Source organism: Anoplophora glabripennis, unplaced genomic scaffold (assembly GCF_000390285.2).
Source record: "Anoplophora glabripennis isolate ALB-LARVAE unplaced genomic scaffold, Agla_2.0 scaffold17, whole genome shotgun sequence".
NCBI classification, from domain to species: Eukaryota; Metazoa; Arthropoda; class Insecta; order Coleoptera; family Cerambycidae; genus Anoplophora; species Anoplophora glabripennis.
Window position 1 is genome coordinate 1,333,153 of NW_019416231.1, and position 17,287 is coordinate 1,350,439.

The 17,287-nt window shown below is 32.5% G+C and overlaps 2 protein-coding genes across 2 annotated transcripts in view; one reads left to right on the plus strand and one right to left on the minus strand.

Moving 5' to 3' along the window:
* Window positions 1–414: 414 nt before the first annotated feature.
* On the minus strand, window positions 415–2,088 carry LOC108917818 (cytokine receptor-like factor 3). Its single transcript, XM_018724580.2, has 6 exons — window positions 1,822–2,088; window positions 1,482–1,769; window positions 1,269–1,431; window positions 951–1,219; window positions 727–903; window positions 415–670 (listed from the first exon to the last, which is right to left on the minus strand). Exons 1-6 carry the CDS (start codon window positions 2,038–2,040, stop codon window positions 512–514), a joined length of 1,275 nt encoding a protein of 424 aa, XP_018580096.1. The 5' UTR covers window positions 2,041–2,088; the 3' UTR covers window positions 415–511.
* Window positions 2,089–4,979: 2,891 nt separating this feature from the next.
* LOC108917850 (protein slit) overlaps window positions 4,980–17,287 on the plus strand; it is a 362,966-nt gene continuing 350,658 nt past the window's right edge. The window contains exon 1 of the mRNA XM_018724635.2: window positions 4,980–5,224. The gene's annotated coding sequence lies outside the window, so the exon portion shown is untranslated. The remainder of the gene's footprint in view (window positions 5,225–17,287) is intronic.

Here is a 17,287-nt window from a genome sequence, read left to right on the forward strand (position 1 = left end):
TTTCGGTAACCAATCAAAAACGAAGTTTTAGGCATGCGCACATGCGTAATTCCAGATATTTAAAACAAATGAATAAAAAGTATAAAAACTCCTTTTGCTTTTTATCTGGTTCTAGATAAACTTTTTATATTTAAATTTCAATTTAATTTAATTTAAACGCATCAATTTTAGTGTCAGTTAAAGGTGTTTGTTGATATGGTGCCAAATTATACATATGTGTATGTTGAACCGTTACGCCATTACCGAAGTGATCGCAGTGGATTCAAATTGTTGTTATACTGGATATTCAGGTAATGATGCCCTAACATATCTATTCCTTTTATCATAGAAATTGTACGATTTTATATTTTTTAAGCTTAAAAAAATTCTCGATATATGTTGTTGGAACAATAGTAAAAAGCTTAGGCATACTCAAAATTCTTTAGTATAAATTATGTAAAAAACTATCCAATTATTACAATGAGATTGTGTGACATCATTTAAAGAGGTATAAAAACAATAATAATAGTTTCTATTCGACCAAGATCTTCCAGTTGGGGGAGTAAAATTGAGAAACGAAAAACATTTTGTAGTCAGGATCGATCGACCAGTCGTAAGTGACTCTCTTTTCGTTACAGTCGACGTTAACTCTCACTTTGTGATCGTTTACAAGGTCACAAGTAAAACACACCTAGGACAAAAATTTCATTTAGTTTCGTCGAACGGTTAGTGCCATTCATTATTTACCTTGAGACCTTTGCTGAATTCCGACAGTCTGGTACATTTTTCAATCCCGTCAACGAAAATTTTCCCGCTTTTGTCTACTAGGAAGGAATTTCCTGGCGTAGAAGTCAGACTGGAGGAAGTTGGCAAAATTTGGTCAATCAGACCCAACATAGCGTTGCTCGAGTCTATTTCTAAAAACTGAAAAACAAATTAGCTGCAAATATTCAATATTTGTAAATTCCTACCGTAAATTCAACAGAATGTCCAACACAAAATTGCGGTCCGTCCGAATACAAAACTTTAGGAGAATCAACGGTAGGTTTAGCGATTTTGTTCTCGTTTGATAATAAAAAATCGTCACTAATTTTCCAAGAGAACGGTCTTAGACTTGTGGAAGCGACTTGAGGCAGAGACCAAGGCGACCACTCCTGAATGCCTTCAAACTTGCAACATACCCGGAAAGAATACGGTTGATCTACTTTTAGATCCTTCACTAAAAATTGCGTATCTAGACCTACAAACGAGAAGAAAATATATCACACTTAAATAATATTTTAACTCACCTCTATAGCAGTCATTAAAATTAACAAGTAGGTGTTTTTCTTTGATCACATCCCCGAAAGCTCGTTGAAGTCTAAATTCTTGAATGTCGGTAAGCCTGTCGTCGTTTTCGACGCTATGCCATTCGACCAATATGGCACCCGGTTTCTCGCATAATTCTGTTATCTAACGAAAAGATAAGAGTTACAAGTTTACATAAAACTTTACCGACTAACCTGGATTGGAGCTATTCGAGACACTTCCCCGAGCTGACTCAGAATATCCTTGACTTCATTGTCGGAGGTAGGATCGACGTGAAAACTAATAAAAGGCACTTCTTTCAGTTCAGGCACTTCCGGTAAACTTCCTAATAAGCTAGCGTTCTTGGAAAACGCTGCTAAGCCATCTTTTGCACTTCCATTTATGATGGAATTCCCTTGAGTTATCAATTTATTTGTCCCAACGACTTTGCTGGAAATGACATTGCGGCATTCTTCTAACGGTGCCAACCCATCTGTTTTGGCCTGAAACGACAAAAGTTTAAAAGTCCGTTTTAAGAAGGAATAATATACCTACCTTCTTCGCCTGTTCCAACAGGAAATTTTCTCTTTTATTTAATATGTTCACCAAGACAACTTTGAGGTTAGAAAATGTATCGTGTATGTTTCTCTCCGTTTCTTCGAAAGTATTAATGATCTGTTTAACAGCACTTTCCAGTTCATTGTCGAGTGACTTTAGGCGACTTAGGTAAACCTGTGCTGCTTTTAAAGTGTCCAAAATTTCCTTTTTATCCATCTAAAAATGTTGTTTAAAAAAATTTGTAAAAGAAAATTATTTTTGTTGCTGACGTACTATGCAACCAGCTATACTAAGAATAATATTCTTGGTAGCATGCCGAAGTCACTTATTTCATTCAGAAGTGTAATGTGGGTTCCATATTCTAACAAGTATCGGAGAAACTTCCAGGACCGTATCTAAAACATATTTTTTCCGCAAAACTATTTTTAAAACTTTGTTTATCTGATATTCTCGATATATTACGTCGGTTTGTATAAAAAAATTCTACAATCTTTTTTGTTTTGGTTAAATTTTGGGTAATTTACTAAGAAAGGAACCTATATTTATTATTTATATTTCGAATTATTCTACTGGTAAGGTATTAAATTTATTTAATCTACAAAACAGTTATCCTTTAATTTTTCTAACCATCTAAACTTGATTTTTTGTAATGGATCACCCTGTATATTTTTTCAAATTTGGATTTGTCATTTTATTCTCTTTCCATCCATACTATGGCGCCCAATACTTATCTCTTCTAGTTTTTATGTTATTTGAAGTTGTTACGCGTATTATCACTAATGTTTATTTCCTTAGTTATGAAATATTTTTTTATGTTTCCATGTTTTCCATCATAAGACGCAATTTATCTTGAAAACTGTTCGCGGTATAGCTTTTGATGATGAATATTTTCTTTGTGTAGAAAACAGCGGTTTAAAATATGCTTTGAAAATGCCAATTTTCCCAGAGTCGTAAAAATTAGGGGCAAGAGAACTTCACAATGAGAATATGAAGTTTATAATAAATTGTGTTTGGATATAAAAAGAGCACAAAGTCTCACAATCTTTAAAAATAGGCTGTACCGATATCTGGTAAACAGTACATTTTATACATTGAATGAATTTTTTTCTAATTAATGTATGTTGAAATTGCAACTATTGTTTAGTATGTAGTAAGTAGGTTAAGGTATCTTGCTGTATGACTATTCCTATACAATGTCTTTTGTCTTTGAGGAAAATAAAGCTTATTATATGAATAGTTTACTTTGTAAGTAAGTACAAATTACTTTTTCCGTTTCCACACTATTATATCCGGTCAATAATATGATTGCTATAAAAGTAATCAGTCGACAAAATAATTAAAAATAAATGGGTTTATGTTTTTAGTTTGGTTTAAATAATAATCAATTATTTTTATAGAACGTATCATTTATGATGAATTTACACAATAAATCAATGACTGACTACACCTTTTTGCCTATTTGTCTATTGAAAAACTATGTAGGACAATTTCAAATTCAGGTACATTATTGTGGCATACCGGAAGAAAGTCTGGGGAGCTTCGTTAAAAAGATACAGGGTGTTAAACTTTAAAAAAATATTTTTAATTTTTTTAAATAATTTAAAAACTAGTAAGTGAAATAATTTGAAATTGGGCATTGGAACATTGTCCAATATCTGAGGCTTTTTCCAATGGCGGCGATACAGGATATCGGTGGCATATTTTTCTAAATAAAATGGTACGCCACTACTTTACGGTAACAACCATGATATTTTCGGATTCATCTTTCAGTTTTCTACAAATTACTAATGTGTTATATTTTTCAAAAAATCCTGATTTTCGAGTAAAACTTAAAAAATGAACCGAGAACACACAATATTCGAATATAATGCTTTTTTAAATTACATAGCAGTTAGAAGAAAGAATAAATAAAATAATTTTCATCAGATTCAAGCAACAAAAAATTTCGAATTACATTTTTGTTATTAAAAAGATGTCGGGCCTGTGTTCGTGGAAATGCAGGTATTTTTGAGCATTTATACTCAAATAAAATCATTAAAATGATGACTAATGTTATTAATTTCTTTATTCGAATAAATAACCGAATGATTAGTGCTTGTCATGTCATTTAAATAAAAGTATTTTCAATTGGTTTTTTAAGTTTTACTCGAAAATCAGGCTTTTTTCGAAAAACATAAGAGGGCAGTAATTTGTAGAAAATTGAAAGACGAATCCGAAAATATCATGGTTGCTATTTTATTTAGTAAAATATGCTACCGATACCCTGCACCTCCGCCACTGGAGCATGTAAATTTTTGGAAGATCCCTCAGATTTTGAACAACGTTTATATAAATACATGTACCCAATTTTAAATTATTTCACTAACTAGTTTTTAAATTATTAAAAAAAAATAAATATTTGTTGAAGTTTAACACCCTGTATGTTTTAAACGAAGCGTCCTAGATAAAAACTTTATAGGAAATACCCCTTAAAATTCACCAAAGAATACGAGGTTTCATTTTTGGTCACCATTTGTGAATCACCCTGTATATCTCAAAAATTGTGGGACACAAAGAAAAGACAGAAAAATGATTGAAACTTTAACACCCTTTACCATGGCAACAAGGGATTTTTTACTTAAAATCATGCGCAGATTCACCCCCCTGAATAAAGACATACTATTATAAAACACCCTGTATATCCCCCAACGATGCTAAGCCACCTACTGCAATGTACCTGAATTTGAAATTGTTATTCAACGAAAACGAGTGTTATGTTATAAATAAAAGTGTATAATTATTCAACTGTATTGTTTACAATTTAGAGTCATTAATTGATTACTAAAATCCACTAATTACTCCAGCGACACCGTTCAGGGCGTTATCTAACTCGCCGACGACACACGTTCCGCATTTTTTCACATAAAACCCCGCATCAAACAAACCGACAAGGTCGAATAAACCATAAAACAAACAATACATAATGAGTATTTGTTTTTTTTCTCTCATTCGTCGCACACTTCCTGAGGTGATTCCCGTTTTTGACGCGCAGACAAGTCGGCGGTGGCCTCCCACCCTCGGATCACGGGACAAGTTCTAAGCGCCCGAGAGCTTGCTGCTCGATCTCCAAAAGCTTGTTTCGTGCTTTCGCGTTCAGTCAAAGACGTCACCGTGGGGGTAGCGCTTCGCTCTGTTTGGAACATACGCGTGAAACCTCGTCATGGATTGTCCTCTGTGAAATCTTGTGTTTTCTTCGTGTGATCGTGAACAATTTGGGCAGAGTTAATCGGAAGTTTGTGGTGCGTCGTTCTGTCAAAGACGCGATAAGTCTGGTAGATTTGTAGCTGTGACATTTTTCCGTGGTGCATGCACTTGTTTTTAGTGGTTGCTGAAAATGGCTTACAACGATACATAGAGAGAGGTAAGGTGTTTGTTAATTTAGTGTTACGCAAGGTTTTTGTATATGGTTAACAGGTTGCCGTCCGAGGTTTTTTATTGTCTTATCGTAGTCAAAGGACGGAATTTGATTTATGACCAGAAAAACCACCGTCAGCGTTTGCTGTACGCGAGACACCTGAGTTTCGAGTGAAAGTTCAGCGTTTTCTGTGCATATTTGTGTCGGGACGATGAATGCAATTCCTAGGTTTGTGTTTGTATAACATTTGTTCTAAAATAGCGCTAAGGTTCCTTTGTGTTTACTTCAGTTGATTATTAGAGAAAAAGAGGTTATGTCTTGTAGTAAAAAACTTGTGTTGTCGTCTAGTTGCAGTCCAGTGTGCTGCTGTCAAAAAAAATGGAAAACTTATAGGCGTTGTTTAAGTTTTGTGGTTTACTTGTTTTGTATCGTTTTAAGTATTTCCAATAGGTATAATAATTGTGGATTTAAATTTTTGGATAACGCCCAAGTTTGTAGACATTTACATTTAAGTAATTTTAAGTGCACAATAATCGTTTCGCTTTGTAAACATGCCGTAAGTACACAGAAATGATTATTATTACATTACCTATTACCTTTCATCATTGTGTACATATTTATAAATAACTCGGGTTAAGTCAGTTTGTTTTTATTTTACCACGAAAATGACGTCAGAAATATTGCCCATATCGTTTATTTACTGCAAAACTGCAACGTTAATTGTTAGTTTCGGTGTAATTGAAATTGTAAACTGAAAAACGCCATTCACTCATCACTGTTACCGAAATAATGTCGATTATATTGCTAAATTGTACGACCTGTAAATACTAGAATATATACATGTAAAGATTATTAAAAAAAATAGGAATTTGAGAAATGGAAACTACCACCGCGCTTTGGAAAACAGTCATATAATTCAGTGGTGTTCGGCTAAAATTTTAGAGAAAGAAAATAATACCTTTAAAAAATTAAAAGAAACTGACATTATTTTATTAAACGACTTAAAAGTAGGTACCTAGGTAATAGAATAAATATCATATTATAATATATCTGGCGCTAGAAGCAGGTAAACAATCAAAATTTAATCTTAAATATATTCCAAAATGCAACATTCTTCGTAATTTGGTGATGTGTATTTTTTATTAGGTATAAGTATATTATTTATCTGCTTTTTTAGTTTGATATATTTGGTTAAGGGAACAAAGAAAAATTAATTATACTAACCTTTATAATATGTACCCCTATATCCGAAAAAATTAAGACTGTGAATTTATTTGCTACCTTTTGTCAGAGAATCACTTGTAGAATTTTGTCGATGCAATATTCAGGATATTATTTTGTGGTACTTACATTATCTGTCGATTGTCTACTTTTTTCTGTGTTTTTACAACGTTTAGATTTTATAACTGCTAGGTATTAATTTTCATAACATGACTTCAACCTCTACTCATATTATCCAGTTTCATAGACGATACTTAGATCGAGACTTATAATTAGACGTTCTTTGACATGCTGTCGTGAACCTCTCGAAAGACAGAGGACAAATCAACGAAGAACATCGACGACCGCATAGAATGCCTCTGCAATTGACCTAAAAACCTCGACGGCTGTGCCTTTCCTAGCTTTACAGTAATTTCGTGTGGTTCCCAAGAAAGTACGCGACCATTACTCTAATCGTTTATAAAATGAGAAAAGGCAACTCGTGTGTCGCATCGACATAAGCCGAGACTACGGGCCAAAATACAGGGTGTTAGAAGATTGACTGCCTTAATTTTAACACGACGATAGAATACATTAAAATAAACAAAAAAAAACCTTATATGACATGGGTCCTAAGCTCAACCATTTCCATTTAAAAAATTTATCCAAATCCTCTAACTTGCAGTACAAAGGTACGATTAATTAAGGAATATTGACATATAATACCTGCGTGCATAGAATACCATAAAATACAATGTTCATCACTTTTTTTTAACTTCTTTATGCTTAATTCTAAAAAATAATTGGCATTGTAATTTTAAAATTCGATAAAATTCATATCGAGCAATGTGACAACTGCGCGGCGGTTTATTAACACAAGGTACGAAGGTGTCCAGTAACCAGCAATACGCAATTCTGTTGGTATCTGGATTCGACCGTGTCGGAGTGTTTTTTGCGTGCCATTGTTTCCGAGGGGCGTTTCGTCGAGGCATTTTTGTGTACACATTGCAGGTATTTCGAGGCATTTTCTCAAAATCTGAGGCATTCTGAGATATTTGGAGGCATTTTGTGGGCATTTTGAGGCATTTTCTGGAATTTCGAGGAATTTAGTGCATTTTCGAGGCATTCTGAAGGAAGTTTTGTATTGTGCGCGTGCGCGTAATAGTTTGTCCACGAGGTGCTCGATGCAGTGCTGTTCCAGCTATTACAATTGTACTAGATCTATTACATTTGAGAAAATTCTATTACCCTATTACGAAGTTGTCAAAATCTATTACACTATTAGGCTTTTTTTCGCGATTGAATATTGGTGAATATCTGACTTGTAGTACTATTTCTATCTCTTTTGATCTTAATTGTCACATGGACTTCACTTACAATTCTTGCAAAAAAAGCCTATTGAATTTTTAGCTCGACAGTGAGGAAATTCTGGAGATGTAAAACCACAGAATCTTTATAAATTTATTTCAACCAAAGAAAACAAAAATACATATGGTTCCCTTGAAGAAACAATAACACTAAAATAAAATATAATTATAACAAAACGAAACTTTACTCTATAAAAACAAACTTTTGTTAAAAAATAAAATGATATAGGTTCAATCACAGAGTAAACTAAAGTTTAAAGATGTGAAAACGGTACATTTCAGTCAACGAACAAATCCTATTACAGTTTTCTATAATCTATTACTATTTTCTATAGATTCTATTACAAATTATTTAAGCTCTGGAACAACACTGGCTCGATGAGATGCATTGTATCATTCGATATCAGGGCGTCAAGGTGACCAATTAGGCTCATGGGTGTTGAAAATTGTACCTTAGTACCTTAGTGGCATTTCCTTGATTCAAATCAAGAAGCAGGTTACTAAGTAACCACTTATTTATTTATAATTGGTAACTATATTCAACGTGAATAGCAGTGGCGAAGAAATTGATTTGTTTGAGGAATACGTATGCATTAAAAGTTTTATTTTTTAACTGAATTTAAGTGTATCGTAAATAAAAAAAAGTTTTCAAAAAGTTTACCTTTATGGCATTGCTCCTTAGTTTCCATTTTTACATAATATATAAAACAAGTAATTTTTCCATTTTTCTTATTTTTTAAATATTTTTTTTTAATAATGACAAGTTATTGTTGTCTGAGAGAATTATTCTACCTCTGTATCAAGAAAAAATAAAAGAGCTGCAGATTTATTAAAATAGTTTTAATAGAAACAATATGAATTACATACATATTTACAATGTATCAAGTTGAGTTATTCATATGCCTGATTTGGCCTCTTGACTTTTTCTTGTATTATTAAAATTAACAGAGTTAGGGGGGCTAGAAGTTATGGAAAGATTTCAGAAATTTAAAAAAGTCATAAGCAGAAAAATGAATGAAATGAATTTTGTAATTTTTTTTTCGATCTACTCTAAAAAATGTAACCTGTCTTTTCGAAATAGATATATTTTTTAATTTTTAATAAGAAAGTTATAACAATTTCAAATTTGTTGTTCACCCCCCTAAACAGAGATTTTAACGAAAACCTCGAAATGGGTCAATTTAATTTTGTCAATTTGTTTACATAAATCATATTTTTAATTCATTTTGAGTAAATATGATTTTTTTATAAATAAAAAATAGTTTTTCTGAAATAAAAAATACCCCCAAACACGGAATCACTTGCGAAATATTTGTTTTTTATCATAAGTAATTTCCGTTTTGTTTCATTTCAAAATATTGATTAGAACCCCAGAAATTTTGAAAAAACTGTTTTGGGGGGCGAACTTTGAGAGTGTACTTCACCCCGTAAATATATTTTTCCGCCGATAAAAAAATTACGTGTCTCTTTACATTTCTTAGAGTAGATTGAAAAAAATACAAAATTAATTCGTTTTTCTGCTTGTGATGACTTTTTTAAATTTCTGAAATATTCCCTTAACTTCTAGCCTCCCTAACTCTGTTAAGTTTAATAGTACAAGAAAAAGTCTAGACGACATTTTTATGTAGAATTATATGCTTTACAATTTTTATAAGAAACTTTTTGTTTTAGCCCTTGCCCCTTTTGAGTTATCTTGAAAAACTCCTTTGATTTATCTTTTTTCACCCTTGGCCGGGGGTTGAACAAAAAATTTCTGTCACTTATTGTTATAATATACGTCAAACTAACTCATATCAAAAATTCAGGCAAGCTGACCAAAATTTCGATTTAAAGGCTTATTTAATTGGACTAAATTAATATATCTGCAATCTAAGGTTATAAATTGGTACAAAATTTTGAAAATAGGTAGTAATCCCTGTAAAAAATTAAAAAAGTGAAATTTGTGTTAATGTTTATTTGTACAAGTTTTTAATATAGGCACATATAATTTGTAAGAATAAAGTAATAGTTAAATGTTTTCTTCACTTTCCCTGAATTAAAAATATTTGATGACGAAAGGGTTTTACCATTTGCGATATTTTTCCCTTGCTTTCCCTTCTCCAGAAATTTAAAATACATGGTTTACAATTTCATGACTGTGCACTTTAAGCTTCACAAGTGATTCGGATACCAAAGCTCAGATGAGCTACGGTGCGGTCTGGTAACGTTGCCAATTTGGTCAGGCTGTAAATTTTAACAGTACAGTGTAAAAATCAATTATTATTATGCGCATTTTTTTAAATAGGTGAGTCGGAACCATGCCAGTGAGCCACAGATATTCTCCAACTTGCTAATAAAACTGCCGGAATTGAGGAATTTGGGTGCCAGGCATACCGCCCACCTGGACTGGTTCCGAATGAACTGGACGAAACTCACATTACCACCTCTGTTTGCGGAAATTTTCGACATTCCCAAATCGGAAGACGATCTACAGTGACCTCGAACGAGAAAATACAGGAATTTAAGTAATAAACGTTTCGGATTTGTTGGCTGTCCAGTTGGAGATAATTTAAAAATTGTGATTGCCATGAATCTTGCTGTTACTTGCCTCTACTTGCTCAAAATGTGCTCCAAGGCTGAATACGTGTGGGATAATTCGAATTTCGGAAGCTCTATGGAAACTTTACATCAATCCGTGATTGACAGGGTCTTCAAGCTTTTTCTCTACCTAGTGACTTAGTTTTAGTCTATTTTACTGACATATTGTTATACATATCATGTGAATTATTTCAGTGTTTAATATCCTCTTGTAAATATTGTTGCGGGTTTTATTTTCAAATTTTGGTGTGGCTGAAGCTGAATTTAATGTATATTCGCAATTGAAACTATTTTTGGTTCTCTTCATTCAAAGATGGTCAACACATGACGTATGACAGGGAACATAAGGCCTGATGTTACAAACTGTTTTTAATATCTTTCTAAAATTATTATTATTCGGCATATTCATTAATTATTTCCTGACAATGAATAGAATATAAATAAATACATAACTATATATTTTCTTTAGTTGTTAAGAAATTAATTTGAGTCGAGAAAATATATTTTACATATCACGAGGTATGAAGATACAAAATTAAAACACCTTTTGAAAAAGACATAGTGTATGTTCGTTTACGCCACTATTTCGTCACAAATTTCAAAATATTGAAGTGAGGTGCTTGTACCAAACAAAACCTTAGCTCCGACATTTTGAAACGAATCTTCTATTAGTAGAAATTCCAGCATCATTTTCAAATCAAATAAATCCATAATCCATAAGAAAAGAATATACAGGGTGTCCCACTAAGTTCCGCGAGGTACGATATTAGGAAAAGTATGCCTTAGAACTTTGGGAAAAAAATTTTGATGAATAAATCGACCAAAAGAAATCGCTGGAAATAGTTTTCAAGTTCGTAGCTTGACCCCTAGGGGGCGTAATCTACATACCAAAATATAGAGTTGAATTTTTCTCAGAAATATTTCCTATTCAGGTACATTAAATAGTACAAATATAGATAACCGGATTCATTACGCATAACTTTTGTTATTGTACATTTTGTTCTATCTCTCTACAGAAAGGGTGGGGGAAGCCCTAAATGTCTGATCAGAAAAATGCATTTTTTTGAGGATTGGCTCATCAAAAGCCCATAGTGTTATACCTCGTTGGAAATGTCTTTTCATGCATCTCGTGGTGATGTCATTTACCTCAATATGGAAACCTATAGATGGCGTTATTTCAAAAGAATGCCGTTTTTCTCAAAAGTTTTAAATTAATCCGGCTATCCATACTATTTGATATACTTGAATAGAAAACATTTCTGAGAATAATTCAACTCTATGTTTTGGTATGTAGATTGCGCCCCCTAGCGGCCGAGCTACGAATTGAAAACAATTTCTAGCGATTTCTCTTGGTCGATTAATCCAAAGTCTTTTCCCGAAGCTCTAGGACTCGAGGGCTTCTCTAATATCGTACCTCGTCGACCTTAGTGGGACACCCTCTATTTCCCAAAATCAAATACTGTTCGGTTAAATTCGTCTGTTCTCTTTAAAATTTGAATAACTAAAAAAAGAACACATCTCGGGAAAATATAAAGAATATGTTTTTGTTCCAAATAGAATGGATACATAAAAACGTTTATCAATTTTTTTTAAACGTCGAGGGTGTAGAAATTCTTCTGTGAAGAGTTAATTGTCACTTCATGTCTGTGTTTTCAAGGAAGCACTTTANACATTTCTTTTTGTATTTTAATTTAAAAAAAACGCCACTTTTTTTTTCTTCGAAAAATTCTCAAATAAATTGTCTTTCAATAATATGCAAATTTATGAGACAGGTTCTAGAGTAAGATCTTTTTTATTCTATTTTTTTAAATTGCATTTCTTTTTATATTTTAATTTAAAAAAAACGCCACTCTTTTTCAAAAAGCACTTTTTTTAGTTTAAAAATTAAAAAAGACAGAAAAACTAAATATGTATATTTTTATTTATTTTTTATAAAACTACATCTCAAAACGAACAAAATGAAAAAAAGAGTTTTTGATATCTTCTTTCTTTGAAAACTTCTGATAGATTTTGCCAAGCATGTATTTGAAATTTTTTTTTTTGAAATAAAAATTTTTAAAAATTCAGGAGAGTTGTTCTAAATAGGTATTAAATAATAACAAAAAATCGGGAAAATTAAAAATGGTCTGGTCACGACCTTTGTGCCTTGGCATGGAATATACATCCCATACATTTCTTTCAAATTTGTAGAGAGAGGTTTATGGGGTCGCTAAATTAGAATATGGTATTCATTTTTAGATAAGAACAGCTAATATACAGGGTGATTCACAAGTGGTGACCAAAAATGAACCCTCGTATTCTTTGGTGAATTTTAAGGAGTGCCTTTCCTATAAAGTTTTTATCTAGGGCGTTTCGTTAAAAAGATACAGGGTGTTAAACTTCAAAAAAAATTTAATTTTTTTTTTAAATAATTTAAAAACTACATAGTGAAATAATTTGAAATTGGGCACATGTATTTATGTAAACTTTGTCCAAAATCTGAGGGCATTTCATAAAATTTACATGCTCCAGTGGCGGAGATACAGGGTATCCGTGGCATATTTTTCTAAATAAAATATTACGCCACTGCTTTACGGTAACAACAATTATATTTTTGGGCTCGTCTTTCAATTTTCTACAAATTACTATCCTCTTATGTTTTTCGAAAAAAGCCTGATTTTTACCGTAAAGCAGTGGCGTACTATTTTATTTAGAAAAATATGCCACCGATACCCTGTATCTCCGCCAATGGAACATTTAAATTTTAGAAAAAGCCCTCAGATTTTGGACAATGTTTACATAAATACATGTGCCCAATTTCAAATTATTTCACTTAAGTACCAGTTTTTAAATTATTTAAAAAAATTAAAAATATTTTTTGAAGTTTAACACCCTGTATCTTTTTAACGAAGCGTCCTAGATAATAACTTTATAAGAAAAACTGTCCTTAAAATTCACCAAAGAATACGAGGTTTCATTTTTGGTCACCATTTATGTATCACCCTGTATATATTTTTAAAAGTTTGTCCCTTTTCTTAATTTTAAAATTTGATGTTTTTAAAAAATAGGTCCATCATTCACGAAAATATCTAAAGCTTAACATTGCTCGATGAAATTTGGCCTATTAAGTATTAAGTCTTAATTAAGTAAAAGTAAAAAATCGTTAATTTTTGTATACGTTTATGTAAACATTTGCTTCTGAATTGTGTTTCAATAAGAAAAGGTCTCCCATTTTATTTGGACAACAAGCCATTTTTAATAATTTTTTTAAATCGAAAAATTTTATTAAGCGATAATAACTTTAAAACTGCTCATAAGTTATTCACACCTCACCATTTTTTACAAATTTTTAACGTTCGTGCGACAAAGAATGACATTTTTCTTCTATAATATTTTTTTCAGTGACTTAATTATAAACATTTTAAATTATTGACATTCATTGACATTTTTCTATGATTTTTTTGTTGTGAAACTTACGCATCGAAAATATTTTTAGTTATATTTTCTAAACATAACACCGGCTAAGGCTTACGGCGTTAATAATTCCACGTGCCCCACGTCCTGCCCAAAAGACCTGATCCCAGGGGAATACCCTGTAGGATATCTCATCAAACTTTAGACTGATGTATTTTCGCTCTCGTTATTATTTTCATTAAAAGTTATAAAATATAAAACGGAACGCGCCGAAAATTATCTCCTCTGGTAATCATTTTCTCTTGTACTAATTTTATCTTCCATAAACAGCTGGAGCAAAAAAACACGCTTTGGTGTAAATATTAGTAACCATGTAAAGGTACAAATTTGCACATTTTCAAACATTCTTTAATAAACCTAAAATTTCTACCGAAAAATAATTAATAAAACTAAAAAATACTATTAATCAAACCAATCCATCGTCGAAAAAATCTGTTAAAGGGTGTTTTTATTAGTTGTATTTTGTTTATGCAAATTGATTTTATAGCCTGACATTATTTCACGAACACATCGTCAATCAGAAAAACGTTTAATTTGATAGGCATACATTTTAAAATTTCTTTAGATCCCTCCGCCCTATTTGCGCACCGAGGTGTCGAACTCAAATCAAAAATTTAAAATTAACTGAATTATTACGACATTCGCGTAATATCGAAATCTTGACGAACGGGAGTGGCGTGGGCTGCACGCCACTGTCTTTCCCACCGTTCCGAGAATTTATATAAACATACAAAACATCAATGCATTCACTACTCAATCGATTCCAATATACCTCCTCTCCAAGGGGCGACTATTCTCCGGAACCCCTCGGGCCATCTTCAACGAAAATGGATCAAGGAGTTTATTTGCTGACATACCGGAGGAGCAGAAGGATGCACCCACGCGCGAGTTATTACTCCAGGGGGTCCTTTTTAGTAAATATCCGGGAATGATTTTAAATACCGCGTCTTGGAAGATTCAACGTTTAATCCTATATCGCCTTAATAGAGATACGGGTTCGAAAAGCAATGATAAATGCAGTAATATGTGTTGCCAGCTCAAATACAGTGGGGAAATTCAGAGGGTTTCAGTTTAAATGTGTTTAAACTTGATGTGAATAATTTAAAAAAATTATATACTTTATATAATTTGTCCAAGCAAGTCCCATTCTTGCTATTTTTTTGTATATACATATTNCATTTTGAGTAAATATGATTTTTTTATAAATAAAAAATAGTTTTTCTGAAATAAAAAATACCCCCAAACACGGAATCACTTGCGAAATATTTGTTTTTTATCATAAGTAATTTCCATTTTGTTTAATTTCAAAATTAGAACCCCCATAAACTGTTTTGGGGGGCGAACTTTGAGGGTGTATTTCACCCTGTAAATATGTTTTTCCGCCGATGAAAAAAATACGTCTCTCTTTACATTTTTTAGAGTAGATTGAAAAAAAAAATACAAAATTATTTCGTTTTTCTGCTTGTTATGATTTTTTTAAATTTCTGACACTTCTAGCCTCCCTAACTCTGTTAATTTTAATAGTACGAGAAAAAGTCAAGATGCCATTTTTATGTAGAATTGTATGCTTTACAACTTTTTCTAGTCCTTGTCCCTTTTGAGTTGTCTTGAAAAACTCCTTTGTTTTATCTTTTTTCACCCTTGGCCGGGGGTTGAACAAAAAATTACTGTAACTTATTGTTATATCTCAAACTAACTGATATCAATAATTCAGGCAAGTTGCCTAAAATTTCGATTTAAAGGCAAGATTTAATTGGACTAATAAGGCATTTCGGGCTATTTAATGGCATTTAAAGGCATTTTCTGGTATTTCTGGCATTTCGGAAACATTTCGTTGGCATTTAGGGCATTTCGGGGGTATTTCGGAAATTTTTTGTCATATCGAGACAATTTATGGAATTTCGGAGGCATTTTATTTGTGTGTATTTTTCTCGGGGGATGCATTTTGGTGTACAAAATTTGGACAGCGAAACACCCCTCGACTGTTTCCTTTTCTTAAGTTGAATTGGACTTGAAGACGTCGCCGTCGTGCGTGCATCGAAAATGGTGGTGAACATTTTGAGCATATGTTGTAGTTTGTTTTGAACTTGCGTTTAAAAATGACTGGATTTTGCGTTGCTAAATGTTTCACAATAATAGCTGTTTTACATTTTTTCCGTAGGACAAGTCTGCCGCGTGCATCAGCTGTGTAGCGTTAGGTTAAGCGCTGTTGTCACGTTGTGATGAAACTCCCCAATATTAATACTCGCTGTATTTTGAAAACTTGTTAATTTTACGCCCCTGTAATATACAATTTTTTTGTTCATTTATGATTGCCCTATCTCATGCTCAAACTTCTTACACTTTGTATACAGGGTGTTTACTAAAGAAGGGGCCATACTTTAGGACTAGCTTTTTTGAATGCAATTAAGGTGATTTAAATCAACGCACTATAACTTTTTTACGATAATATGTTTATTATTTGGGTAATTTTACTTAAATTTTGGAAAAGTAAGTTCTTTTGTGTTATAAACGATAAATATACAGGGCGTTCTGAGCACCCTTGCCACTACGTTGTTTCCTTCTAATTTTTTTTAAAGAATCAATATTTTTAGAAAATGATAAGTTATTTTAAAACGGCTTTCGATTTGCTTTAAAAAAGTTATCCTTGTTGCACTCAAATGCATCGTTTTAGAGAAAATACGACGGTCGTCCCGACAAATACAACGTTCGCGAATAAAACTCGAATAAAACAGTAGCCGGGCGGGTGGAGCCGATAAAAGAAAAATATCCGGTGCAATTTAAATATGAATTTTGCATGAATTCGCCGGGCCCCGGGGGCCCGAGGACGCCCTTCCTCGAAATCTATTTGGCTGATGGTGATGGACCCTCTCGTGAGGTTGTTATTGTAGGGCTAGCGGCTATGTGCGTTTCTCCGTCTCGGAGAGGATAATGGAGCTACTAAGCTATACGGACGAGTTGGGCCGCGTCTTATTATATTCCGCCGAGATGGGGGCCGCCTAATTTCTAAAATGCGAAAGCCTTGTTACGCTCAGGTCCCCCGAAAACGCTGAAATATGTGCCTCGTGGTTATTACGTGCGCGTATACCGGGCGAAAAATGAAACAGATCGCTAAAATAGGGAGGACTTTTAAAAAAATGTTAATTTGCGTTTTTTTTTTCTAAAGTTTTGTAATGTGTTCTGATTTGGCATCCCTAGAAACCACTCTGTACCAAATTTGAATAAAATGTCCCTTAAAGGGCTCAAAGATGTTGATAGGTACTCAAAAAAAATAATAAAAAAATTTTCAAATACTTGGCAAAAACTAAAAATATAAACTTTTTTCAATTTGTTGGTTTTGAGATGTAGTTGTAAAAAAAAATTAAAATAATACATTTTTAGTTTTTTTATTTTTTTTTGATTTTTAAACTAAAAGGGTGGTTTTTGAAAAAGAGTAACGTTTTTTTTTCTTCGAAAAATAAACGTTACTCTT

Coding starts and splice junctions, on each gene's coding strand:
- LOC108917818 (XM_018724580.2), bottom strand. CDS start 2,040: ATGGATAAAAAGGAAATTTTGGACACTTTAAAAGCAGCACAGGTTTAC. Junction 1,770..1,821: donor TGTTGGAACAGGCGAAGAAG/GTAGGTATATTA, acceptor TTGTCGTTTCAG/GCCAAAACAGATGGGTTGGC. Junction 671..726: donor AATTCAGCAAAGGTCTCAAG/GTAAATAATGAA, acceptor TTTTTGTCCTAG/GTGTGTTTTACTTGTGACCT.